At 42.2% G+C, this 27941-nt stretch overlaps 1 protein-coding gene across 5 annotated transcripts; it reads left to right on the plus strand.

The window, feature by feature from the left end:
- The first annotated feature begins 21100 nt into the window (after positions 1-21100).
- Positions 21101-24285, plus strand: LOC127450754 (uncharacterized). 5 transcript variants are annotated; one of them, XM_051715082.1, is made up of 3 exons: positions 21101-21235; positions 22273-22380; positions 22934-24285. In XM_051715082.1, the coding sequence occupies exons 1-3, from the start codon at positions 21120-21122 to the stop codon at positions 23361-23363; spliced, it is 654 nt and encodes a 217-aa protein (XP_051571042.1). In that variant the 5' UTR covers positions 21101-21119; the 3' UTR covers positions 23364-24285. The 5 variants fall into 5 exon arrangements, with proteins under 5 accessions (XP_051571042.1, XP_051571041.1, XP_051571044.1 ...); XM_051715081.1 differs by having other exon boundaries at positions 21114-21235; positions 22270-22380; XM_051715084.1 differs by having other exon boundaries at positions 21175-21246.
- The last annotated feature ends 3656 nt before the right edge of the window (positions 24286-27941 follow it).

Raw genomic sequence — 27941 nt, forward strand, 5'->3', positions numbered from 1 at the left:
GCACAGCTTTACCTCTGTTAGGTTCCATTATATCCATTGGTATTTATTTGTATCTATATTTTTTTTTATATATTTGAAATTCATCTGATGACCAGTTTTACACAGAACATTAAAACTGTCAAGATTTTCCCACTCTCAGTATAATCTTTCTGACATAAACTACAGTAGTTATACCCATCAATCTGTGTGCAAGTTTTTGAATATCCAATATAATTCTGTGCCTTCAAGGACAGCACTGTTTTCTAAGTCTTCTGCCTGTTTTATAAGTCAGATTAAATAATTCCTGGAGGTTACAGCATCGCTCTCAATACCTGGAGAGGACACAAATGTATTCATGCCTCATGCCACCCTATCGATTACTGGACTGCAGAGGAATTAAAGGGCACACCACAAAAATCATCATAAAACAAGGAGATAAATATTCACATATTCTCAGTCTCTGACACCACTGCATCTCTGCAAATGCTCTTTATATCAGCTCATTTGAATCTGGGGATGCGGTAACATGCCCAGTCAAATTAAAGCGCTCCCTTTCCAAGTGTCAGAGATCCACACGCGCCCTCACACACAAAACGCACCTCAGGTACACTCAAAACGTGATTAATGCCTGAGATTTGGTCCTTGTGGAGAATAAACAGAAAAACATTAGCCAGGCGTGAAACAACAAATGCGTAGCTTGAGTACCTGTCCTTTTCTCTATAACATTTTTCTCTCTCATCTTCGAATCACCATTTTTTTTTTCCACCTCTCATCTGCGGACTGGCAGCATATATAATCCCCCTGTAATGGATGTTTAATATTTACACGTTTGGTGTAATCACTTAAATGCCTGTTTTACCACAGCCTTGTTTAGGTAGTTGGAGGGCATCTGACAGCCTATTCATCACAAAGTGAGCTTGCAGAACCTCTCGCCCCCCTTAACAATCAATCAACCGACAACTCCAACCCCCCAACACACACACACACACACCTCACTTGGTGAGCCATTGCCATTGCAGCAGATACAGCCTGACTGTGTGTAATCAGTTGTATTTGCATAACCCCCCACCACCACACACACACACACACACACACACACACACACACACAAACCCCAGAACGATACCTATTAGTCCATCATCTGAAAGGCGCTACCTGTGAATAGTGCCAAAGGCTCCGGGGATTAATCTTTAGCCCTTGAAACGCACGGCAGCTCTATGCATTTAGTGAGCCTCCATTGGCTCAGGTAATGGGATGTGGATTTACACTGAAATACATCTAATAATAAGGTTTGCTTTTGATTTGCTTTGAAAGGATTCAACCAATACCGAATTACTTGCCTTGACTGGCAGAGAGAATGTGAATCAGGTGTTTTGTTGGACAGTTATAGTTTTGCTAGTTCAAAAAGTCACTTAAGTTCTGAGCTTGTCGCGTTCATTGTCCATTGGAAAAATTCATCAGTGGCAGGTGGGCACTGAACTGAAGGGCCGTTTATAAGTAGACTTGTTCAGTATAACACCTCAAATTAACATATATAAATATACTTACTGAATGTATGCTAAGGCTGTTTGAATCTTAACGGAATAGTTCACCCAAAAATGATAATTCTAATCTCTCGTCATTTACTCGCCCTTATGCTGTCTCAAACACGATCGTATCACTTCAGAAGACTGGATTAAACCTTTAAGTTGCCTTTATGTCCTTTTTAAAGCTTGAAAGTTTTGGGCCCCATTGAATTGCATTAAGTAGACAAACACACATCATAAATAATAATTAAAAAAAATCTTAATTTGTGTTTGGTTGAAGAAAGAAATTCATATGAGTTTGAGACATCATAAGGGTAAGTGAATGATGAGAGAATTTGCATTTTTGCATTTCAGCGGAACACAAATAAAGATTTTTAGAAAAATGTTGAAGTTCTGTAGGTCCTTATAATGCAAGCAAAAAACATTTTAATTATCGACTTGTTTCTTACATAAACCTATCGATCCACTTCAGAAGACTTTCACTGATCGACTGGAGTTGTGTGGATTACTTTTATGCTGCCTAAATGTGACCTTTGGACCGTCAAAGTGCTGCCACCCGTGTACTTGCATTATAAGGATCTGACAGAGCTCTATCTTATTCTAAAAATCTTTATTTGTGTTCTGCTGAAGAAAGACAGTCAATCACATCTGGGATGGCATCAGGGTAAGTGAATAATGAGAGAATTTTCATTTTTGGGTGAACTATTCCTTTAAAGGTAAATTTTGTAATTTCTGTTAGTAGTGTCACCAATAGAATTTGTATTAGAGTATTTTCAATCTGAACATGCCCGTGTCATCAATTGGATGCCAACTGTCTAAGCCAAAGTAGTTATGATAAGCTGGTGAGAATGCTCCTAGCAGAGCAATGTATTGATAGCGCCACAGAGCAACAGTGTTTGCATATTTCAGGGAAATTGTCCCTCTATCCTTAAAGGAATATTCTGGGTTCAATACACGTTTAAGCTCAATCAACAGCATTTGTGGCATAATATTGATTACCACAAAAACTTATTTAGACTTGTCCCTCCTTTTCTTTTAAAAAAGCCATAATTTGGGTTACAGGATTGGCCTCATTCATTTACAATAAAAGTGAATGAGGCCAATCCGTAAACGTTAAAATACTCACTGTTTCAATAGTATAGCCAAAGACGTAAACAATATGTGTATTTATTGCATGTACATGCATTTAGAGTGATACAATCACTTACTAACCTTTTCTGTATAAAGTTATTAGTGTTGAGTTACAGTCCACCTTAGTCGAGTCTGAGTCTTTAAAAAATCGATTAGTTTCCTGCTGAACAAACTTCAATGTGGTTTCAGAATGAAAGCGGTGTATGAAGACAAAACTGTCCTTCAACATACTTCTTATTGTGTTCTGTTGACATTTCAGTTATTTGGTGCTTTTTCCCCTCCACTGAAACACAGACTAAAGAAAGTGAAAGCTGCATTAGTCATTAAAACCAGAGTTTTTATTTCAAATTTTAATTTTGTTTTTAATATCAACTTCATTTTCAATTTGTCCTTTCAATTTAGTTTAGTTTTATCTAAAATGATCCCTATCTAAAAAATAATATATACTGAGATTTCTTTTTTGTCTCTATCTGCCGACTGGTTTGGGAAAATAATGAGTCAACACAGTAGTAATAAGCACTCGCTGAGAAGTAACACGACTGACATGACGACATAGAGCGCAGCGCTAAGCGCATGACGTCATTGCCATGGTAACCAGATACATTTCAGCTGATTTGCTGAAGACTAGATTGAGTAGCTGTCTCATTTGGAAGGCTGCTTGCTAGCTAGGACGCGTCATTTGAAGTATACCGAGCGTCTTCCTTTAAACAAGCCTCGTTTAAACGAGACGGCCTTCGTAGGACAAAAGGAAACAGAACGTATCATGGTAGCTATGACAGCACAGCACTCTTTAACAAGCATGAGCGCTTTGAGTCAAAAGGGAACAAAATCCCTTTGGAAGGGAATGTATGAGGTACATTTTAGGAGAGTTATAATGATGTAAAGAGAAAAGAACATATATTTTACAGGTGTACTTTTAGTCCATAATACTTTATTTTAATTATATATTAATATAATTATACATATTATATACTCTGCACCCATCTACTGAAGTACTTCAACTTGGGAATTAACATTACTTATGTTTGAACATCATGTTTATGGGCAAACTGGCATAATTTTATTTTTTTGACATTTCCATTGAAGCAAAGATTTGTGGGTTGTGATTGTCCACGAAGGATACACCTCTTGCATCCTCCGAATTCCCGTTAAAAGAAGGTCGCATTCGAAGGCTGCATTCGGAGTGTCCTACTCGCTTTTCTGAAACGAGACAGCCTCGATGACATATGTGGCCGACAAATGCGACCTCCGAAACGAGACACAGTCAATGTATCGTCAAATCAAAAACAAAAAACTGTCCTGTGTCAAACTGGGACGTCTGGTCACCCGATCTATAATTAAATTATAAACAAAACATTTCGCTGCCCAAAATAACGTCCTGGTAACTTGCGTAACATCTGTTCCCTGATGGACGGAACGAGACATTGTGTCGATGTAGTGACACTAGGGGTCACTCTTGGGAGCCCGAAACACCTCTGGTCTTTGATAAAAGGCCAATGAAAATTCGCGAGTGGTATTTGCATGCCACTCCCCCGGACATACGGGTATAAAAGGAGCTGGTATGCAACCACTCATTCAGGTTTTATGCTGAGGAGCCGAGACAAGGTCCGGCCATTTCAGCGGGTAGTTCAGCGTTGTGGCAGGAGGGAGCATCAGGGAACGGAGGTTAAGCAAGTAACCAGGACGTTCCCTATCTGTCACTCACTTGACGTTGTGTCGATGTAGTGACACTAGGGGTCCCTATACAAAACACCGCAACTGGCTGAACTGTGTTACGTGAACTGGCGGTGTGTGACGGGCAGACAACTGTGTGACTCGTAGCCAGCGCACCAGGCTGACACGTAACCTCCCCCAACATAGTTATGAGTGTCGGATGGCCCTTTGGGGACAAGTCAACTACCCAAAAGATAGAGACAGACTAACCCAGTCATGGGGAGGATACCGCGGAGACCACACCTCGCCCAAAGGGGGGGGGGGTATTTAAGTGGAAAATACGTCACATGGTCTTGCCGACCATGTGGAGAGTCTCATGGTAGATCCTACCCAACGGGGAGGAGTTGCTACAAACATGGAGACTGTGGCAGAGGGGGCTCTGCGCAAGGAAGACGCAGTTTTCCAACAGGGAAACGAATTAGCGGAAGATATACATCGCATGAGGTTACCTTACAGGGAACCGCCACATGTGGAGCACCTACCCCAGAACAGAGCTCTTAGTTAGCACTTGTACTGGGCTGGCAGTGAGTCTCTCCAAAAACTCGACTGCCAAAGGGCCCAGAGGAAGTCACCCAGGGAACATAGTTTGTGAACACTGGGAATTAATGGCGCACGTCTTCAGCTCAGAGGAGGTGAAAGGTGCTATGTGCAAGTGATACATCCGGCCGGCTATCCCAGGCTTATCCACTTGTATTGCGTGCCACTACCTGGGATGAAACCAGTTCCACCCAGAGGTTGTAGAACCTTGCAAAGGTGTTGGGTGTTGCCCAGCCTGCTGCTCTGCAAATGTCTGTTAGAGAGGCACCCCTGGCCAGGGCCCAGGAGACCGCTTCACCCCTGGTAGAATGGGCTCATAGCCCTACCAGGGGCGGCAAGTCCTGGGCGTGATATTCCATAGCTATGGCGTCAATGAGCCAGTGAGCAATCCTCTGCTTGGGGACCGCACCGGACACAGCAACGACAGAGCTGGGTCTGCCTCCTCCTGGGGCAGTGCTTGCAGGTTCACCACCTGGTCCCTAAAATGGTTCGTGGGAACCTTGGGCACATAGCCCGGTCGGGGTCTCAAGATCACGTGAGAGTAGCCCGGACCGAACTCCAGGCACGTTTCGCTGACAGAGAACGCTTGCAGGTTTCCTACCCTCTTGATGGAAGTGAGTGCAGTCAGGAGGGCGGTCTTCAAGGAGAGTGCCTTAAGCTCAGCTGACTGCAAAGGCTCAAAAGGGGCTCTCTGTAGACCCTGAAGAACTACAGAGAGGCATGGTCTGGAGGGGTTCAGCCTCCTGGCGCCTCTCAGGAACCTGATGATCAGGTTGTACTTCCCTAAGGACTTACCGTCAACTGTGTCGTGGTGTGCTGCTATTGCAGCAACTTACACCTTCAAGGTGGAAGGGGACAGCCGCCCTTCCAACCTCTCCTGCAGGAAGGAAAGCACCGATCCGACTGTGCATCTCTGGGTGTCTTCCCGTCGGGAAGAACACCGCTTAGCGAATAGACGCCACTTAAAGATACAGGCGCCTCGTAGAGGGGGCCCTAGCCAAAGTGATCATGTCTACCACCACGGGTGGGTCTTACTACCAGCTCCAATGCAGTGGGTTTCGTCGACCCTGGGTTGCCTGTCTGAGGGGCGCTTTGACGAACTTCGTGGGTTCTTGGTGGCCGACCGTGAGACGGGTGGCGTCTGCTTCCTGCGGTGGGCTCCACGCCGGGGCCGGCTGCTGTGCAGTCACCGCAGGGGGACGCCCTTGGCGACGAGCAGACAGGGTGTGGGATCTTGAGCCATGCCGGGGCAGGATATGCCGGATAGACTCCGTCTGCTGCTTCACCATCGAGAACTGCTGGGCAAAGTCCTCGACGGTGTTACCGAATAGGCCAGCCTGGGAGATGGGGGAAGCAAGGAACCGTGTCTTGTCGGCCTCACCCATCTCGACCAGGTTGAGCCAAAGGTGGTGCTCCTGGACCATTAATGTGGACATCGTCCACCCGAGAGACCGCGCCGTGACCTTTGTCGCTCGGAGAGCGAGGTCGGTCGCCAAGCGCAGTTCCTGCATCAGATCTGGGGCAGAATTACACTTGTGCAGTTCTTTTAGCGCCTTGGCTTGGTGGACCTGCAGGAGAGCCATGGCGTGCAGGGCAGAGGCGGCTTGTCCAGCAGCACTGTAGGCTTTGGCCTTCAGGGATGACGCGAACCTACAGGGCTTGGACGGGAGCTTTGGGCGTCTGCTCTGTTGGCATAGGTGCACTGCGAGCACCTTATTCCACCGGGGGAATCGCTGTATAGCCCCTGGCCGCCCCACCATCGAGGGTAGTGAGGGCGGGGGAACTGAGAAATCGGGACCGGGCAGTAAAAGGTGCCTCCCACAATTTTGTCAGCTCCTCGTGCACTTCCGGGAAGAAAGGCACTGGAGCGGGGCGTGGCTGCTTTATCTTCTGTGTCTTCTCTCTTTCTGCTCCTGAGTGGGCAGCCATGGACAGTTACATAATGGAATCCCTTGCCGCAGGATTCATCCGGGCTTCCACCTCTCCCGCAGGTGCAGGATTTTTCTTTGTGGGCAAAAAAGATGGTGGTCTTCGCCCATGTATTGATTACAGAGGCCTCAATAAGATCACTGTCCGGAACCGCTACCCATTACCTCTCATGTCCACTGCCTTTGAATTGCTTCAAGGAGCCTCAATCTTCACTAAACTCAACCTGCGCAACGCAAACTACCTAGTGCGCATAATGCAAGAAGACGAATGGAAAACAGCATTTAACACTCCCACAGGGCATTATGAATAACAATTTATGCCCTTCGGCCTCACAAATGCCCCCGCTGTGTTTCAGGCATTGATCAATGACGTCCTTCGGGACATGCTCAACAAATCTGTGCTTGTTTATTTAGACGATATTCTTATCTTCTCAGGGTCCTTGCATGAACACATTGGGCATGTTCAGAAGGTTCTCAGTCGCCTCCTGGATAATCACTTGCTCATCAAACCAGAGAAGTGTGAATTCTATGTGTCCACAGTGCAGTTCCTAGGATTCATCATCAGCCTGGGCAACATTCAAATGGATCCTAAGAAAGTCCAGGCTGTTACTGATTGGCCCACCCCCACCTCGGTGAAGGACAAAAAATTTTACCGCAAGTTTGTGCACAACTTTAGTGCTGTAGTAACTAAGCATCTCAAACTAAGGGTAAAAGTTCCAAATTCATTTGGAGTTCTGAGGCCAAGAATGCATTCCAAGACCTCAAGCACCGTTTCACCTCTGCCCGCATCCTGACTCTTCCTGACCCAGAAAGGCCTTTTGAGATCGAGGCGGATGCCTCGAATATGGGGGTGGGAGCTATTCTCTCTCAATGAGGGGAGGACAACAAACTGCACCCCTGTGCTTTCCTGTCACACCGTCTAACACCTGCTGAGATAAACTATGATGTGGGAGACTGGGAACTGCTGGCCGTCAAGCTAGCACTTGAAGAATGGAGACATTGTCTTGAGGGAGCTCAACACCCATTTTTAGTCCTCACTGATCACAAAAACTTGGAGTATATCCAACAGGCTAAACGGCTTAATCCTCGCCAAGCTCGGTGGTCTCTGTTTTTCAACCAGTTTCAGTTTACTCTGTCCTACCGCCCAGGCTCCAAGAATCTGAAACCTGACACTCTGTCTCGAGTCTACTCACCCACTAATTGTGAGGATTCCGTGAGGCCCATCATCCCTAGCTCTAAGGTTGTGGCTCCAGTCAGGTGGGAGATTGAAACCACAGTAAGAAGGGCCCAAGCTCAAGAACATGACCCTGAGGGGGGGGCCTGCTAACTGTTTGTTTGTCCCAAGCTCCGTCCGTTCTCAGGTCCTCCAGTGGGGTCACAGCTCCTGCCTTACCTGCCATCATGGCTCTGCACGGACCCTTGAGTTCCTCCTAAGAAAGTTTTGGTGGCCTACCATCAAGGAGGATGTCCGGGCATTTGTGGCTGCATGCCCAACATGTAACCAAGGAAAGGTGCCTCATCAATCTACTCAAGGATTGCTCCATCCGCTCTCCATCCCTCGACGGCCCTAGTCTCACCTCTCTATGGACTTTTTTACTGGCCTCCCATCGTCCCAAGGTAACACTACCATCCTTGTTATAGTTGACAGGTTCTCTAAGGCATGTAGATTTATCCCCTTGCCTAAGCTACCCTCTGCCAAGGAGACTGCAGAGATAATTATTAACCATGTGTTCAGAGTCTTTGGAATTCCACAGGACATCATCATGGATAAAGGTCCACAGTTCTCCTCTCGTTTCTGGCGTGCCTTCTGCCAACTGCTAGGGACGTCGGCAAGTTTGTCTTCTGGCTACCACCTGGAGTCCAACGGCCAAACTGAGAGGTTGAACCAGGATCTAGAGACTACTCTGAACTGTATGGCTGTGAATAATCCTAGCACCTGGGCATCCTTCATTATGTGGGCTGAGTATGCTCATAACACTCTTTGTTCATCTGCTACTGGGATGTCTCCATTTGAGTGCCAGTTTGGATTCGTCCCCCCACTGTTCCCAGATCAAGAGCAGGAAGTTGGGGTTCCTTCGGCACGATTCTTTGTTCGGTGCTGCCACCTAACCTGGAGGAAGGCTCGGCACAAACTTCTCCAGGTGTCTCAACAGTATCAGCGCCAGGCCAATCGTCGTCGCCGACCAGCACCTAACTTGCGCCCGGGCCAACATGTGTGGCTTTTGACAAAGAACCCGCCTTTGCGAGTGGAGTCCCGCAAACTGGCCCAGCATTACATTGACCCATTCCGTATTGCAAGGAAAGTAAACCCTGTTATTTACCGTCTATACTTACCCAGGTCTCTAAGAATTCATCCCACTTTCCATGTTTCCTTGTTAAAGCCTGTTGTATCTTCACCTTTTGTTCCCGCAGTCAAACCTCCCCCTCCACCTCGCATTATCAGAGGTCAGCCAGCATACACGGTCCATCGGATTCTGGACTCTCGACGAGTACGGAGGTCTCTTCGGTATCTGGTGGACTGGGCAGGCTACGGTCCGTAGGAGCGCTCCTGGGTTCCTTCCCGGGACATCCTGGACCCGGAGTTAATCAGGGAGTTTCATGCCCGTTGCCCTGATCATCCTGGAAGAAACTTCGGGAGCCGTTCCTAGAGGAGGGGGTCCTGTTAGGTTTATGGACTAGTTTTGGCCACTAGAGGCCCTCATTGTGTTTCATTTCAGTTTCCCGCCATTGTATCATGTGTTATTGTTCTCACCTGTGCCTCATTTTCTGTGAGTGTATTTAAGTTGCTCTGTTCCTCTGTTCTATGCTCAGTGTTTGATATGTTGAGACCGACCTCTCCAGTCTTTTGGTAAATCCCTCTTGTGATTGTCTCTGGATTCTTTTGCTCTGTTTGATTTTCTGACTTTTGCTTTTTGTTGTCCAAATGTTTTCCCTTGAAGTTTTTTGGATTTTTTTTTATTTTACCTTTTTGGGAAACACTCATTTCCCCTTTGAGGTTCTAAACCCTCTTTTGCTTTTTGGATTGACTCCTTGGAACTATTTGGAGTTTCTATTTTGGAATTACTTTATCATTTTTTTGCATTGACTTTGTGGAACATTTTGGGATCTTCTGTTGGAATTACTTTATAATTTTATAATTATTTTTTGGAGTTTCAGTTTGGAATTACTTTATGGATTGTTTTGGAATTACTTTATGGACTAATTAAAAAGACATTTAGTGTATTCCCTGACTGAGCTCTCATTTCTGCAACTGGGTCCTCCGCCTTCTCCTACATTCAGCATTCACAGTCTAGTTCTAACCTTGGTCCTTACAGCTCCTCAATGCTTTTAAAATAGAAAAACAATAAATAGGTGCTGTTTATCTGTTTTTCAGAGTTGCAGTCTGCTTTAACAATAACAATTTTTTTCCCGACTATTTAAAAAGTTAGTTAATTCATTTAACTATAAGACCAGTTTAAGTTGACAACACTGCATGGACCACAAGAGACTACAGATGCCTACATGTGTGGATACATTACATCTAAAAAGACTTAACAGTCCAATATTAATAATATTTTCAGATTTTTTTTTATATGTTGTTTTAGTAAACTGTGAGAGACATGATGTGGGTGACTTGCCTTAATGAAGTTTTTAACCACGACGAAACGGTGATGCAAGCACCGTTTGCAGCACACCGCATTTGGCTGCGATTTTACCAGTTGTCAGGTCCCGTGCCATGCGAAATTGCTTTGTAGTTTCTAGTACATTGGCTACATACCTGACTTTGTGTTCATCGTGCTAGTTACCTCGGTAATCGATGTTGTACAGCAGTCTCTGTAGTTACACTCAAGCGTATTGGAGTGTGCCGCTCTGCAGGTGTGTTTGCTCAACATGGTGAAACAAACTCTGGCTACATCTACGACATCAGGGGGTGCTACAACTATTTGCAGACAGAGTGTCCATTTATTTCGTTACTGTCCATTTGTTTCGTTATTTTTATTTATTTTGTTCATTGCATCACAAATCAAATGCCATGGACTCTGAAAAAAATCCAGATTCCCAAATGCTCGAATCTGTGACAAGTCCAAGTCCATTAAAATTGGACTCGCCCAAGTATGAACTCGAGTACCCCAACTCTAAAAGTTGTCCAATTTTACAACTTCATTGCCATGGCGATGTATCGCTATAAACCCTAAAACTTTAAAATGAATGGAAAAATGTATGATTAAACCACTCCACAGCTCAAATATTACACAAGTTTTAACAGAAGAATACTTGTAAGTGCCTTTATAAAATTATAAGCTTTACATTACAGCCATTAAACCCTCCAAACATTGGACCAATTTATAGTAAGTGCCTCACTGTAACCTAAATTTTTGCTTTTTTTAAAGAATGGGAGGGCAAGTTGAAATTCTTATTATTATTTTTGGTAATCAACATTATGCTACAAATGCTGTCGATTGAGCTTAACATGTATTGAACCTGGAATATTCCTTTAACTCACTGAAAATAGTGGTTACCTAAAAAATAACAAAACTTTTTATTGGCAGCATCTAATTTAACTGGTTTGATTAAAGTCAAATTTTTTATTTACATGTAAATATATTATTAATATGCCTGAATCAACCTGAATACATTAGGTTACACCAACAAAACTCATTTCAAGGGTTAGATTAAGTGGAAGCTCCTAAAGGTAACAACTACACATTTTCAATTTTTACAGTGTAGGGTTGGGGACCGACTTTCGAGTTTCAGAACCATTTCAATCTGAAAAAAAAAAATAAAAATAAAATATTGGAACTTTTTTCATGACTTTTAGTTCCTTTAATGATCCTTGAACATGCATTTTTCTGCCAGTGCGGATGGAACAGCCTCCTAAAATAACTCTTAAAGGCTAATTTACACTTACTGGATGAACAGGCTTCACTTAGTTTGCCTACAAATGATGACAAAATGCCGTGACATTTTTGTTCTGCCAAGGTGTTCATTTGGTGAGATTTCTCCTGTTTGTGCACTTCTCTGAAATTCTTAACCTAAGAGAAATCGGCTAGTTGAAGAGCACTGTTGATTGGTTAAAACTCGCACAAAATCGCACTTGCCAGCTGAGGAGTTGTTACCTAGGTTCCTAAAATGGATAACTTTGAAGCACGTCTCTCAGAGATTGTGCACAAGTGTACTTTTTTATATGATTTGCAACACAAATTCTACAAAGACAGTGCAGCCATGATAAATGAGTAGAGAGAGATTGGAGTTTTTAAAAGTGGAAGGGGCCGTGACAATAAAGCAAAGAAGGGTGTAGGGCTTTACTGGTTGTTTAGATCAGTGTTACTATCAGAAATAATTGGTAATTATTTCTCTAGTTATTAATTAATATTTAAATTAAATAATAGAATCTAACTCATTAAAACCTCATATGGGGCTCCAGTAAATGTAGTGCGCTACGTTTAGGAGCGGGTTTGGTTATTAGCAATAATTCATAATTATCAAAGATAATTATTAATTATTAAAATCAATAGAACATTGATTTTAATCAATGTTAGCTTTTTTTAATCCTTTAAATCAACAATTATCAAAGATAATCATTAATTGTTAACATCGATGAAATATTGATTAAAATTAACACTAGCTTAATGATCCTTCAGATTCAACAATCATCAAAGATAATTATCAATGATCAAAAATCAATAGAATATTAATAAGGATTAATATTGCCAGGGCACCACCCTGGGATCAGGGACTAATAACCAGATAGTATAACAGTCTCAATATTAGATTGTTCTCTTAGGAAAATCGACATCCGAATATTGATTTCCGAAAAGAAACAATGAAGGCTTGAATCCGAGCACTGACATCCCGTCAGCATTTGACACAGGTGTATGCAAAACAAACCAAAACACTTCTCTTTGAAATATAACAAAGTTTATTTATGCAGTAATATCAATTAATAATTAATACAATGCAGTCAAACGTCCGACTTACAACTACAAACTAAACACTGATATGATTAGTTATGGAAACCAAAATAATCCTATAACACATGAGGGTGTGTGAGAGAGAGAGAGAGTGTGTGTAAGGAGGGACGCACAAAAAATGGCGGACATGACTCTCGTGGAGAGTATGTCACGCGAGATTTCCGGCCAGAGAATATGGCCGCGAATTTGGCGGAGAGAAACCAGTGAATGGAGTCTGCCAGTTTACCGCGTGTATCCGCTTGTACGATAGCTTAGGGACAAAGCTACAAAAGTAGATTTTGGCAAATCTACTAGCCAAAAATGTGTGCGAGAATGTTGTGAGGGATCGCGTGTGTGTGTGTGTGTGTGTGTGTGTGTGTGTGTGTCTGTGGTTAGTACGAGAGAGAGAGAGAGAATAAAGTGACGGCCCCAAAGCCGATTTCGTGATCGTGGGAGAGAAAGCAGCTGTTAGTTTATCACTCAGAGACATGGTGGACGGCTCGTAAACTGTCCCGCGGTCTTTGATTATTTAATGGATAAACTCAGTGTGCCGGTCTCACCCGTGATGGCGGAAATGCTCAACAGTCCAATGTGGTTGAACTACAACACAGCAGATCTCATTCGTGATAATTAAATACCTTGAGTATTAGCCGCAATGAGCGGACTCGGCGGTCCGTAAACTGTACAAGCTATAACCTTGATACACAAGAATAACACACTATAATATTCTATCTATGCCCAGACGTAAACCTCTTACTTGAATCGCATGAGGATGCAGCTAGAATGTGTGTTCATCCATTGTTTGACTCTGACTCATTTCCTCGAGGCTCGGGTGATGACGGGAGGCTGTTTCCTCGCTCTGTCGGCAGGCAGTACGGCTGCTGATTCTCAGCGGGCTGGCGGAGAAATCAGCGACGTCGACTTGATTGAAGATGGAAGAGAAATCTTTTATCTCTTCACTTCTGCAGGCAAACGGATGAAGATGCGGATTGCTCGGCGGTCTCCTTCGGATCTGTTAGAGTGTTCGGTGGAACACAGAGTAATCTCAACTCGTCCAGCGAGATGGAGATTGTATGGCCACAGTTTCAAGTTGGATGTTACTTCCTTGTGCCACGAGGCTACACCTGAGAGCAACGATGAGCTGCGTCTACGCACAGTGAGCAAAGTTGCTGGAAGCAAATCCTGGAAGCATTTCAGAGGTATTTCTACTCCTGATGATGTCATGGTTGAGGGGCGTTCTGTCGTGTGCCTCATCCAATAGGAGTTGAGAGTTCGATCCTTTAGTGAGCAAAGCTTCATGGGATTTGTAGTCTGTTTTGGACTCCCTTTGTTTGATTTTGGTGCGGTTTTTATCAGTAAGATATATGACTGTGGGCCTCAGTCAGCTTTTACGACTGTTAGGCCTGCCTTTGTCTTCTATCTGAATACATGAGGACCAACAAGGGACACAGTGCTAAAAGCGGAAAAAAAAAAACAGCATTATTGGCTTTACTTGCAAAAATATAAATGAGCCGCAAACTTGCCGCAAATTTGCCGGTCGTTATTTTCAAATGCAAATGAGCTTTTGATTCACCGCAAATCTTTGCCAGAGGTTTGCAGCTCTTCGCCGGTAGTGGTGAACCTCCGGCAAGCCTTTGGCAACAATGAACAATTTGCCGCAAGTTTGCCGCAAAGTTCATTTGCGTGTGAAAATTATCAGTGGCGAATTTGCGGCAAGTTTGCAGCAAATTTGCCATGAACTCTCGATTTTTGTAAGGGTGTGGCTGGAACAGTACATTAAACACTGTGACATCACCCTAAACAAACTAAGTTTAAAACGACGTTGCACGTAGTATTAACACTGGCTTTGTTCGCCTAGGGTGCTTTATTTCATTCAGGAGAAAAAAGTTTGGCTTCTTCCATATTATAAATCAGACTTTAGGAGCCAGTTCTTTTTACTCTACAGCACAACCAGTGTAATGCAGTTCCCAAACTAATGACTCTTATGCGCCGGTTCTCTTTAGGGTATCAAAACATCATTTAGAGAAGTTACTGAATTAATCTCACTGACCTGGAAGCTATGACTTCTGTCCATTTCCAAATGAACCAAGACCAGTTACAGTGTTATGTAATAATGTACTTAATGCACCTGAGACTTAATTCAGGCAGTGGAGTTACTGATTGGTTGTTCATGTGACAATGTGTATATAAAGAGTTTTGTTGTAATCAGTGGAATAATATATATATATATATATATATATATATATATATATATATATATATATATATATATATATATATATATATATATATGACGAGGAGGAGGGTGTGGCCAGGCCAAGAGGATGTACAAAAATGCCAAAAGTTTGGAATAATGTACAGATTTTGCTGTTTCGGAAGGAAATTGGAACTTTAATTCACCAAAGTGGCATTCATCTGTATAGTCAGGACATTACTGATGTAAAAAAACAGCACCATCACTATTTGAAAGAAGTAATTTTTGATCAAATCTAGACAGGCCCCATTTCCAGCAGCCATCACTCCAACACCTTATCCTTGAATAATCATGCTAAATTGCTAATTTGGTACTAGAAAATCACTTGCCATTATATCAAACACTGCTGAAAGCTATTTGGTCCAATAAATGAAGCTTAACATTGTCTTTGTGTTTGGTTTTGAGTTGCCACAGTATGCAATAGACTGGCATGTCTTAAGGTCAATATTAGGTCAAAAATGGCAAAAAAGAAACAGCTTTCTCTAAAAACTCATCAGCCAATCATTGTTTTGAGGAATTATGGCTATACAATGCTTGAAATTGCCCAAAAAAAAAACTGAAGATTGCATACAAATGTGTACACTACAGTCTTCAAAGACAAAGGACAGCTGGCTCTAACAAGGACAGAAAGAGATGTGGAAGACCCAGATGTACAACTAAACAAGAGGATAAGTACATCAGAGTCTCTAGTTTGAGAAATAGACGCCTCACATGTCCTCAGCTGACAGCTTCATTGAATTCTACCCGCTCAACACCAGTTTCATGTACACAGTAAAGAGAAGACTAAGGGGTGCAGGCCTTATGGGAAGAATTGCAAAGAAAAAGCCACTTTTGAAACAGAAAAACAAAAAGAAAATGTTAGAGTGGGCAAAGAAACACAGACATTGGACAACAGATAATTGGAAAAGAGTGTTATGGATCTTAACCCCATTGAGCTTAATAATAATAATACATATATTAAAGCTACACTATATAAGAGTTTTTTGTTAGAAATGAACAAAATTGAATTAATGAGCAAGAACACCACCAACAATCTGTCTTCCAAACATGTTTGGTGATAGGTGTGGTAGTAGTTTTAAGATAAAAGCTTGTAGCCACAACAAATGAGCGACATTGACCATGGATCATTCAAAAAGGCAACCCTCTGAGGAATAAACCGTTTTCAAAATAAAGAAACCTCGAACCAAGAAGAGTCTGCAAGCAAAAAAGGAAAGCGACAGAGCCCGTAATAATAAAACACAAATCAACATCGGGTTGGCTTTTCAGAGGTGGCGACAACTCCGAGATCGGAAAGGATTTAAAATTGACCCAGAGATGGAGTTTTTCTCGCTCGACAGGTAATATATTTGATTGGACCGCTAGTTAGCCAGGTAGCTCTCTTAGTGCGGTAGGTCGTTAGATAGTGTTAGTCACTCTAATGGGGCATTTCATTATGGATTGTGGTACTGCAGTGCTTTAAATTTCATTTTCGAGGAAGGACAATGGAAAAAGATTTACTTTATGCTGGTAACAATACCAATCTCTAAACCAGTTACTACCTTAGTCTATTTGCCTGCTAGCTGAGTTATAATAGTTTCCACCATTTGACTTGAGTCAAACAAGTCTAACCATGTATTAAGGTGGGTACAATGTCAAAGGTGGAGTTTCGCTGAACTTGTCAGAATATTTATCCAGCGTACAACAGTACAGGTTCAGGGGGGAAAAAATGCAGGCACAATACAAATCCGTTAAAACACACAATGGACGAAGCGGTGCCCAAATAAATTACTTTCCATTGTTTGGTGAACTTTCATACACGGTGTGCTGGGACATCGTCCCACTGTTAGTGGAGAGACCACTCAGGACATTATGGCAGTTACGAGGTGTGTGACGTTGGCACCAGCTATTGGCCCCGGCTAGCCAGTTGATAGCCCTGGCTCGCACTAGCCTGATAGTGGAAAAGCAGCTAATGATCTGCTTCTTTGTGAGAGCATGAAAATTCCAAAACACATTGTCATCATATTTTGTCTGAAAGGTGTGATGAAAGAAAGATCATAAAAGAAATATTCTATTGGAGAGGGATCACGGTAGAGCAAAGAAAGTTCAGGGGTGTGTGTGTGTGTGTGTGTGTGTGTGTGTGTGTGTGTACAGGTTTCACTATATTTGCGAGTGCCAAATTTGTAAAAATGTCCTCACTAATATTGTGAAACTTGTTGAAAACTCACTAGTGAGGACATTTTAGGTGGTCCTCACTAGTAAAAAAGGCCCATAAATCAGCCAAATCTTGTTTAGCTTTAAATCTACTGATGTGCACAGGTTTCTGTGAGGGTTAGGTTTAGGGGTAGGGTTAGGGAATAGAAAATATCATTAGCCTGCTATGAAATCAATGGAAGTCGATGAGATGTCCTCACTTATATAGTGAAACAAACCTGTGTGTGTGTGTGTATGTGTGTGCAGGTTTGGGTGGTTTATGAGGACATTTTTTAAGTTACAAAATGGTAATAACAAGGGTATTATGCTATAAATGTGGTTTATGAGGACATTTCTAGTGTTCCCATAATTCAAATCACTTAAAAAAACATACTAAACAATGTTTTTTTGAAAATGTAAAAATGCAGAACGTTTTTTGTGAGGATAATGTTTAGAGGTTGGGTTAGGGTTAGGGGATAGAATCTATAGTTTGTACAGTATAAAAATCATTATGTCTATGGAGAGTCCTCATAAAGATAGCTGCACCAACATGTGTGTGTGTGTGTGTGTGTGTGTGTGTGTGTACATGCAAATGTCCAAGGCCTTTATGTTTGCAAACACACATGCACATATGTGCTCATCTGATGAATGAATGTGCTCCTGAACACTCAATTTTTCTCGTATTTTTGATCTGATCCGATATCCGATATTTGTTGATAATATAGCATAGGAGAGGTTTATTCATAATTTTTAACAGGCCGGTCATTTTTGACCAGGAGCACCATAAGTGTGACTTTGTGCCATTTTGTACAAAATATAAGCATTTCAAAATGAGCTTCCTGTTTAAACATTAAACATTTAAACATTTTGATACCCTGTGTGAACAAAGTCAGAAAGTTTAAGTCCAATAGGATAACATTAAAGCTACACTATGTAACATTTAGCCCTCTAGCGGTTAAAAAATAAAACTGCATGTATCTTGCAGAAGGACATTATTTTGGTTGTGGTTCGGCTCTGCTTCTCTGCGCGGATGAATGTGCTTGAAGGCACCGGTGTACACATGAATACAGGACATCTTATCAGCGCAAATGGACAAATAAATAACGAAAGAAAGGAAAAGACGGATATCTGAAAATATGTCATCTGAGCAGGTAAGTGCCATGTCTTATGCTGTTGTTTTGACTTATTGGAAACACTGATGTTTTGAAATAAATTACGTTACAAAAGTTAGGCAACGTTCGTTAACATTAGACATAGCGATTGCTAGTCTGCTATGGTCAAACGTTGTTAAGTTTTTATAACTGCAGGATATTCTGGCCAAATACACCACGGTAGTAACTAATTTATAGATTGTAAGTGTTACCAACCAGTGGTCAACATAATTTCAAGACTCACATGCCCTTGGCAAGCCTAGGACTAAAGGATTTATTTATATAAATTATTGCTGTTATAAAGAAAAATACACATGTGTGCTAGCAAGTGAAATGTTTTGCACCGATTACAGTATAGTTATTGTATTTAACTACACACACACAGACGTGATTGTGTGTGTGATTACACAACTATACATAAACCATATCAGAAAATATCTTACCTGTTGAATAAGAAAAAAGCCATCTCTGGGACACTTTTAAATCCTTTCAGATCTTGGAGTTGTCGCCACCTCTGAAAAGCCAAGCCGATGTTGATTCGGGTTTTATTACGAACTCTGTCGCTTTCACTTTTTGCTTGTAGACTGTGCTCTGTTCGGGGTGTCTTTGTTTTTACAAAGTGATTCCCTGGAGGTTTACCGTTTTGATTGATCCACAGTCAATTTTTCTCATTCGTTGTGACAACAAACTTTCAGCTTTAGTTACTCCCACACACGCACTAAAGTAGCCGCATCTTATTTTCTCTGTATATGGATATCAGAATCAGAATGAGCTTTATTGCCAAGTATGCTTATACATACAAGGAATTTATCTTGGTGACAGGAGCTTCCAGTGCACAACAATATAAAACAGCAACAAGACATAGATAATAATAAAAAATAATTACAAATGGAATAAAAATAATTTTATAAAAATTTAATTGAATTTAATTGAACTGAGTTGAAATAGGACGTCAACACGCACAGGCGAATGACGTATGCAGGGTTGGGGAGTAATGGAATAAATGTAATGGGATTATGTATTTAAAATACAAAATGTAAGTAACTGTATTCCACTACAGTTACAATTTAAATAATTGGTAATTAGAATACAGTTACTATTTTAGAATACAAAAACTATTTTGATTACTGAAGAGATTGCTTTGCATTTTATTGTCATTTGATGGAAAACATTTAGACATATAAATGATGCGATCCAAAGTGCATTTGAACAGCGGTGAAACACTGATGTGTTACATTCATACGAGCAGACAGAGAAGCAAGTTTGAAATAAGTTTGGAGCAGAAGAAATAGAAATAAACCTTGTGTAAATTGTCAGCTTTACACTAAGCTAAAATGCTATTTCTAGCCATTTTACATGCACATGTTTGATATTAGGGCAAAAATCGTATTCTTGATAATAATGTTTGTATTGTTTTCCTGTACAAATATCTAAAAATCCTTAAAACAAGATCAATTTGATTTATCTCGTTTTAGAAACAACACTGCATAAGATATTTTGGTTTTTCAGAGAATGTATTTTTAACATGTGTATTTTGTCTTACTGTACTGGCAGAGTTTTTATAGTCAAAACAAGTGAAAAAATCTACCAGTGCTGAAGAAGTAATCCAAAGTATTTAGAATACGTTACTGACCTTGAGTAATCTAACGGAATACATTACAAATTACATTTTACAGCTGTAATCTGTAGTGGAATACATTTCAAAAGTAACTGTCAATAAGTCAAATCTGATGATTAGGAATAAAATGAAGAGGTAAGCGTAAATGGCAATGATTGATCGAAGAAGAGTGAAGTTGGTTAGTCAACTGCATGTCACTGTCCACTTTCTGTATATGTAATAAATGTGTAAAAACCATGTAATATACCCCTAAGCATCTTATTTGTACATATGCATAATTATTTTTACTATGATTAACAGCAAATGAAAACATCACCTCTTCAGGAATGAGAAAATCTATTTCTTAGTTTAAGAGTTTTATTAGAAGAGGATTAATGGGGTGAATGTGTACATTTGCTGCCCCCTGTTGGATAATAATTGAGGGCCCAATTTGTGAGTACATCCTGGATGTTTTGTGTGTGCATGTTTTTCATTGTGTTTCCCAGTCTCTAGGTGTGAAACTGGGTAAAAATGTACAGGCATTTTGACACACCACTCTGTGCTTTCTCTCGCTCGCTTCATCAGACCATGAAATGTTCAATCACACCCTGTCAGTCTAAGGAGGGAGTGCCGGAGACGCTCTAACATGCTTTGATAATATGTAGTACAGTCTACTCCACACTCATGCTTACACATGACACACCTACAAGGATCAAAAAGCTCCCATGCCCTTGCACCTTGTTGCCCTTGTTATATGTATTGAAGTAAGCCCTCTTTAAGTCCTATCATTACCTTTCACAAAGGTTTTGGGCATTGATACAATTGGTACCTTTCATCGTCAATGAGAGGACATTTCATAACCAAATCATGATGTTTTTCTAACAGGCAAGTCATATATCTACTTGTTAGAATGTGAATTGTTGTAGAATTAGTCAATGTTTTGTTTTGTTTTTTAAGCTTTTTGTTTCACCAACAAAACACCTCCTGCTGTGATTGAGTTTTTCTGGCATTTTTACTGGCTGTGTGCCCATGATTTCTCAGAAAATTGCTTTGCAAGAGAAGATTTATGAAAGCGGTTAAGTGTGTCAACTCCCATCAAACTCTCCCACAAATATTTCCTTCAATTCTGCATGTCGGTGCTTGAGGGGAAAGAAGGGGACACGCCTGTGTTTGTCAGGTAGATGCTTGGTTGTATTTGTGTTATATGGGAGTATGGTGTGAGAGATTGTTTCTGTCATTCACCCAACACTTTATTAATCTACAGTGCAACAGAGGAGCAGCAAACTCAACACTTTCAGCAGCAGCTTCTGATACTAACAGGTGACTGTCAGGTACTTCTTAACCAGTTTGTGTTAGGTTTTATGTGTGTACTGTAATAACTGGTCAGTCATTGTAGTGCTTATCTTATATTTGAAAAAGACAACCGATGCATTTACTGTGCATAAACCGTTAATTATTCTGCGCTATAGTGGCAGTGAAAAGTCGCATTGCTTGGATCTGCTGGTGCATGCTTTGCAGATTCTCAGCTCACTGCATCACTGTTTGTCTCTGCTAACAGTTTAGATCTGGAAGCCATATGGTGCCTGCAAGTATCTTGCTGTTATTACAGCTATTTTAGCGTCTGAGCTAAAACTGTAGAAAACACTCATCTGCCTACCTGCTGTCACACATTTACGAGGTAGTTATGAACATAAAGACAGATTAGGTTTTGCCTGGATTGGTGTGCAAATGTCAACTTAATTTGCTAAGAATAGAATTTGACGGGGGTCTGATTAAGTATTGTTTGAAATAATAATAGAAAATGAAAATATGCATTATACATAAATACAAAATGTAAGGGATAGTTCACTGAAAAAATTTACATTATTTTACTTAACAAAAAGGGAGGCATTTGGGTTTATAACAACACAGGGGTGAGTAAACAATGACTGAATTATCATTTTTGGGTGAACTATCCCAGTTAAGAAAGAAGTTAAGAAAATTACATTTAACTTAAATTTCAGCTAAACAGTTCATTCTCCATCCCGCATTTAAATGCATTAAGTAAAATTAAAATGTAATGTACAAGTATATGACTGTACATTAAATGTGATTACTGTACATCAATATGGTACTATACATACATGTATGTTATTATAAGCTGGGATTAAAATGAAACACTCAGTTTTATATAAAATGAAACAGCAGGTCCCTGCTCCGTCTTTCCAGTGGGTCCTTGGCCTGAAAAGTTTGAAGAAATAGGTTGATAAACTATTTAATGGCTTATCTGGATTCAAGTGTTCTCAAAGGAATTTATCCTATCTTATAACCTTTCTTCTTTTTTTCTCCTCTTTCGTGATTCTTCTGTTCTGAAGTAGAGCCAACATGCAGAACGCAGAGACCGTGTCAGCAACTATAACCACCAATAGGAACTGTACAGTGGAGATCACCAATGTCACCACTGCTTATTGCCTCATCAACCCAAAGTAAAGAGAATATATTGCCTGTGCATTTGTGGATAAACTGTAATTCAATCTTTTACATTCACATTAATGTACAGTAACTGTCCCTTCTGATATCATTATGTCATCATTTACCTACTCTCATGTTGTTCCAACCTGTATTTTTTTCTGTGGAACACAAAAGAAGATATTAGGTAGAATGACAGCATCATTCACCATTGACTGGAAAAAAGATGCAATGAGAGTGAATGGTGACTAAGACTACTGCCTAAAATCTCCTTTTGTGCTCCACAGAAGAATGAAAGTCATGTGAGTTTGGAACAACATGTCAGTAAATGATGAATGAGTTTTCATTTTGGGGGGAACTATCTTTTAAAATAACCTTTAAGATGGTTAAATCTGTTCTGTGAGACAAGTTCGGTTACACTGGAAAATTTCTCAGAAAATGTAAAACAGTGAAGGGAATTTATTTGATTTTTTTCAACTGTAGGGCAAATTCCTTTTATTTAGGCTTCTCCATTATTTACTGTATTATTGGTTTTTGATTATGTTATTGACCAATGTAATCCATAAACAGGGTGTACATGTTCAGTGGGTTTAGTTGCCATCCTCCCCAGCCCACCATCCGCACCACCAGGACCGAGGTTTGCTCATTCACTAAGGACGACAACACAGCCACCGGGGCAGTGGGCCTCTTGACCTATGACCTCTTCCAAATGAAGAACCGTATGTGCACTGAGCGCGTGGCTGTTCTGTTCTCTGTGCCCTTTGACTACCATCTCAACAAGAATGTGTTGGGCATCGGGATGTTCGAGAGCAGCCGTGGATGTGACAAGGCCCTATACAAGCACATGTACGAGGGCAAGGACTTCAGTCAGTTTACCCGTGTAGAAGCAGCCGGATCTGGAATTGTCCACAAGGGACAAAACATAGACTTAAGGGCGACCATGTCCAATGTGGGCAAGGCTATCATTAAACTGGAGCTCTATGATAAGATGGGTCAGTAAAAAAAAAAATGTTTTTAGGAAACTTGTTCCCTTTTGACAATTCATTTATTGAAAGATTTCAAAATAGTTTTAAATACTTTTGATTACTCAATTATCCAAAATGATATGCAAAAATGCATAATGCAAAATGTTTGTGTTTTTTGCAAACTGGTCTTATGAAAATGATGTGACTGTGGTGACATTTTTGCAAAATTATATTCAATGATTTATTGTATGTATCACGGCAGTTCTGGGGTTAAATGTTCATGTATGGCACACACACACACACACACACACACACAAAAGAGTCAAATGTTCTCCCAAACAGATTATTTAGGTTAATGCTCTATTACATTTTGAATCCACAAAACCTACAACCCTACCCTAAATCTTAACCTTAAAGCTAAAGCAAACTGATAGTGTCATACAAGGAAATGTGTGATGAAAAACACAATTGCTGAAGTAACCATGTCATTTTATGGTTCTTCTATGACACTTTTGGATCAAGTGTCAACCTGCATGCTCTTCTGGACTCGTACCCCAGACCTCTGCATTGCACGTGCTTGTAAATGTAGCTGGTTATATAATGCAAACATTAAAATGTATAAGACATGTGTTAGAGTAAAATTGTTTAATGTCATAAGATAGCATTATAGGTGTCTTTTAACTAAACATCTGCCGTTTTACTCGTGATTTGTGCGAATAAGAATAAAGGGCATTGTAGTTGTAGCGCCTCTAGTGTTCATTTCACCAAGAAAACTGCTGACATACAGTATGTACAATGAGCTACATAAAAATAATTTAGCAAAAATGTAGATAAAGTAACGTTATTGTTGATGTCTGTGTTTCTACCTACATTGATTTTAAACATTTCTGATGTCCAGTTTTACAACTGTATATTCTCTCCAAAAAAAAAAATCTTAATAAAAAATGCAAAATGGCACTTACTGAATCCTGTTTTGTATACTGATATTTTTTTAAGAGTTTCATTGTAGGCTCTGTTCCAAACAGAAAATGGTACACTGTGAGAATATTTCTGAATCCATTGGGCTCTATTTTCGTGAGCGTGCAAAGCGCAGCGCTACGGGCAGCGACCATATGCAACGTCTTATCCGATTTTCGAGAGAGTGCCAGCGCAAAGCGCAAGTGGGCGTGGATGGGAGTGTATACACTATTGTGGGTGTATGCGTCCAAACTGTGGGTGTATTGTATGTTAATAAAGTGGCGCAAAGCGAAATTTGCTATTTTCCTAAGAAATAGGTTGTTGCGTTAAGATGTTTGAAAACCACATCTTAAATTAGCACAAAGTTTAAACTCAGTTCCTGCATTTGCAGTTTGGAGATTCCACCAGCGGGTGGTAATAAAATTCATGTCCAAACTCTGAAAATATAGTGTAACATTTATGTTCCTGACAATCAGAGTTTTATATGAGTCTTGCATGAAAAAAATAAAACTAAACATACAATTGAGATTTGTGTTAAATTATCTATAGGTCATGGTTTATTTTTCAATTATAATTGTTATGTTTAAAAGTACAATTGTATTTATGGTCTAATTTGTAAGTCTAAAGGTATTTTTCCACCTGTTGTCACAGAGTGATTTTTAAGCCACTGCAAAACGGGCGGGTGGAAGAAGTTGGAGAGAGTAAAATTTTTGGAATTGGTAGGCTAAGATTTTTTTACCACTTTGTTATTTTGATTATATTTTCATTTAGTTTGAAGTGAAATTTCAATTTAGAAATATATTTGGTTTATTTTTATCATGTTTCAATAAATTAATTCGATTTTTCAAAATTGACCGGTAGAAGTGAAGTGCGTGCCGATACAATCACTGTTAATACTAGCCATGATTTGTGTGTCAGTATATTAAATACTTACATTCCCTGTAATTTAACAGAGCCTACATCCAAATTCTGAGGGGAATCACATTTTCCATGCATATAAAAGGAGCGAGTCACTGTCATAGAAATATGCCCAACAATCATCAAGGATGCATTTTAATGCACAAAAGAACATAAGTTTCAATTCTTCTAATTCATTGCATACAGTACATTTACACTACCAACTTCTTGAATGTGCTGTCTATATCACTGGTGCTTGAGGGAATGAACTAGGACTAGGGTGACCAGATTCATGCTTGTGGAAAACGGGACAGTCCCCTCCCAGCAAAAATGAAATTGATGTATCCTTACCTAGGCGCAGATCAATGCGAAGTAGAGAGTGCATCCACATCTGTAATTGGCTTCTCCCTCCTCTGCACTGGTGCACTGCAGAGAATGCCCCTGGGCGCTTCGGCAGAAAAAAGAGAGTATATTTTCCTAAAAGAGTATATTTCTCTAAAAGAGCGGCACACACGGAACATCTTTTTAAAGACGCATCTTTTTAAAGATGCCTTTCTATTTGTGTGTTATTCTTGGTTGCGGTCGTTACCTCTCAACTTCAAATGGTCACGATCACTGTCTTTCGTGTCTGGGCGCGACCCATGCGGAGACAGCGTTCGTGGATGGTTCATGTCTCACTGCGAGAACATGACCATGGCAACGTTGCGGTCGCGGCTTCCTTTCGTAAGAAAGCAAGCCACCCCAGCGGATCCCTGCCTCGGTCCTTCTACCTACGGGTATGAGGCCAGCGCAGCTAGTAATGGGGGCGATTTGGGGACCCCAATGGGACCGCCTCCACCAGGTATCCCCCGCAGACCTCCCATTCCCCAGCACGCTCGTCTGCCCCGATCGGGCTTCCGGATGAGTCCGCTGGCTCGTCTCACGGTGAGTTCGACCTCTTGTTCAGAGCCCGCAAAGCAGATGAGCGCAGCATCGGAGAGCGGGCTTGTCCAATCGGACGCAGAAGCCTCAGCTGGGCTCCCCCCTTCGGGGACGATTACCCAGTCACAGGCTGATGTGGATATGACAGACATGCTTTCCCGGGTGGCCGCGAGCGTCGGGCTAGAGTGGAACCCTCCGCTCTACCCCAAACCCTCACGGCTCGATGATTTGTTCCTGGGCTCGCGGCGCCGCTCAAAGCAGCCACGCCCCGCTCCAGTGCCTTACTTCCCGGAAGTGCATAAGGAGCTGACAAAATCATGGGAGGCACCTTTTACTGCCCGGTCCCGATTTCTCAGTTCCCCCGCCCTCACTACCCTCGATGGCGGGGCGGCCAGGGGCTATATGGTGATTCCCCCAGTGGATAAGGCGCTCGCGGTGCACCTATGCCCGCAGAGCGCCGCCACCTGGCAAGGACACCCAAAGCTCCCGTCCAAGCCCTGTAGGTTCACGTCGTCCCTGACGGCCAAAGCCTACAGTGCTGCTGGACAAGCCGCCTCTGCCCTGCACGCCACGGCTCTCCTGCAGGTCCACCAAGCCAAGGCACTAAAAGAACTGCACGAGGGTATTTCCGCCCCAGATCTGATGCAGGAACTGCGCTCGGTGACCGACCTCGCTCTTCGGGCGACGAAGGTCACGGCGCGGTCTCTCGGGCGGGCGATGTCCACATTAGTGGTCCAGGAGCACCACCTTTGGCTCAACCTGGTCGAGATGGGTGAAGCCGACAAGACACGTTGCCCCTATCTCCCAGGGTGGCCTATTCGGTGACACCGTCGAGGACTTTTCCCAGCAGTTCTCGATGGTGAAGCAGCAGACGGAGGCTATCTGGCATATCCTGCCCCGGCGCGGCTCAAGATCCCGCACTCCGCCTGCTCGTCGCCAAGGGCATCCCCCTGCGGTGACTTCACCGGCTCCACCGCAGCCCGCCCCTTCGGCCCGGCCCCGGCGTGGAGCCCACCGCAGGAAGCAGACGCCACCCGTCTCGCTGCCGGCCACCAAGAACACACGAAAGGCTTCAAAGTGCCCCTAAGACGGGCGACCCAGGGTCGACGAAACCCACTGCTTTGGAGCTGGTAGGAAGACCACTCCATCCCCCGGTGAATCTTTTGTTGCCTTTTCATTTGATTTTGCTGCATGCCCAAGTGGCTGCAGTACCCAACAGTTCAGCAAAAGAGCGGTTTCCTCGTTCCCTGGGTCACTTACCCGGTGTGCACGGCCGTCATCACGACCACCGACCACCATCCACCTTTTTACCCTTGCAGGATTGGTGCTTCAGCAGCTGTCTCCCCGCCCTTGTGCGCCCAGATCCGCCTCCGATGTGACAGTCTCCACAGGTTGCGAGGACAGTCCTCTTCCTCCCCCATCCCAGGCTGTTCCGGGGGTGGTCACAAGGAGCCAAGTAAGTGTTTCGATGTCCCTAGACTCAGCACGGCCACGACATGGTGTGGCACCTCGAGCTCCGCCCCACCGCGAGGCCCCACCTGCCGGTACGTCCGACGAGGTTGTCCCTTTGGTCCCCCTCACACGGAGCTTGGATGCGTGGCTTGCGCTTTCCAATCCGGACCGTCCGACTCGGCTACGCGATTCAGTTCACCAGACGTCCGCCCAGGTTCAGCGGTATCCACTTCATCTTGGTGAAGGACGAAAACGCTGCTACCTTGTGCGTGGAGATCGCCACCCTCCTACGGAAGGGTGCGATAGAACCTGTCCCTCTGGCCGAGATGAAGAAGGGGTTTTACAGCCCCTACTTCATTGTACCAGAAAAAGGCGGTGGGTTGCGG

The sequence above is a fragment of the Myxocyprinus asiaticus genome, chromosome 13 (assembly GCF_019703515.2).
Source record: "Myxocyprinus asiaticus isolate MX2 ecotype Aquarium Trade chromosome 13, UBuf_Myxa_2, whole genome shotgun sequence".
NCBI classification, from domain to species: domain Eukaryota; kingdom Metazoa; phylum Chordata; class Actinopteri; order Cypriniformes; family Catostomidae; genus Myxocyprinus; species Myxocyprinus asiaticus.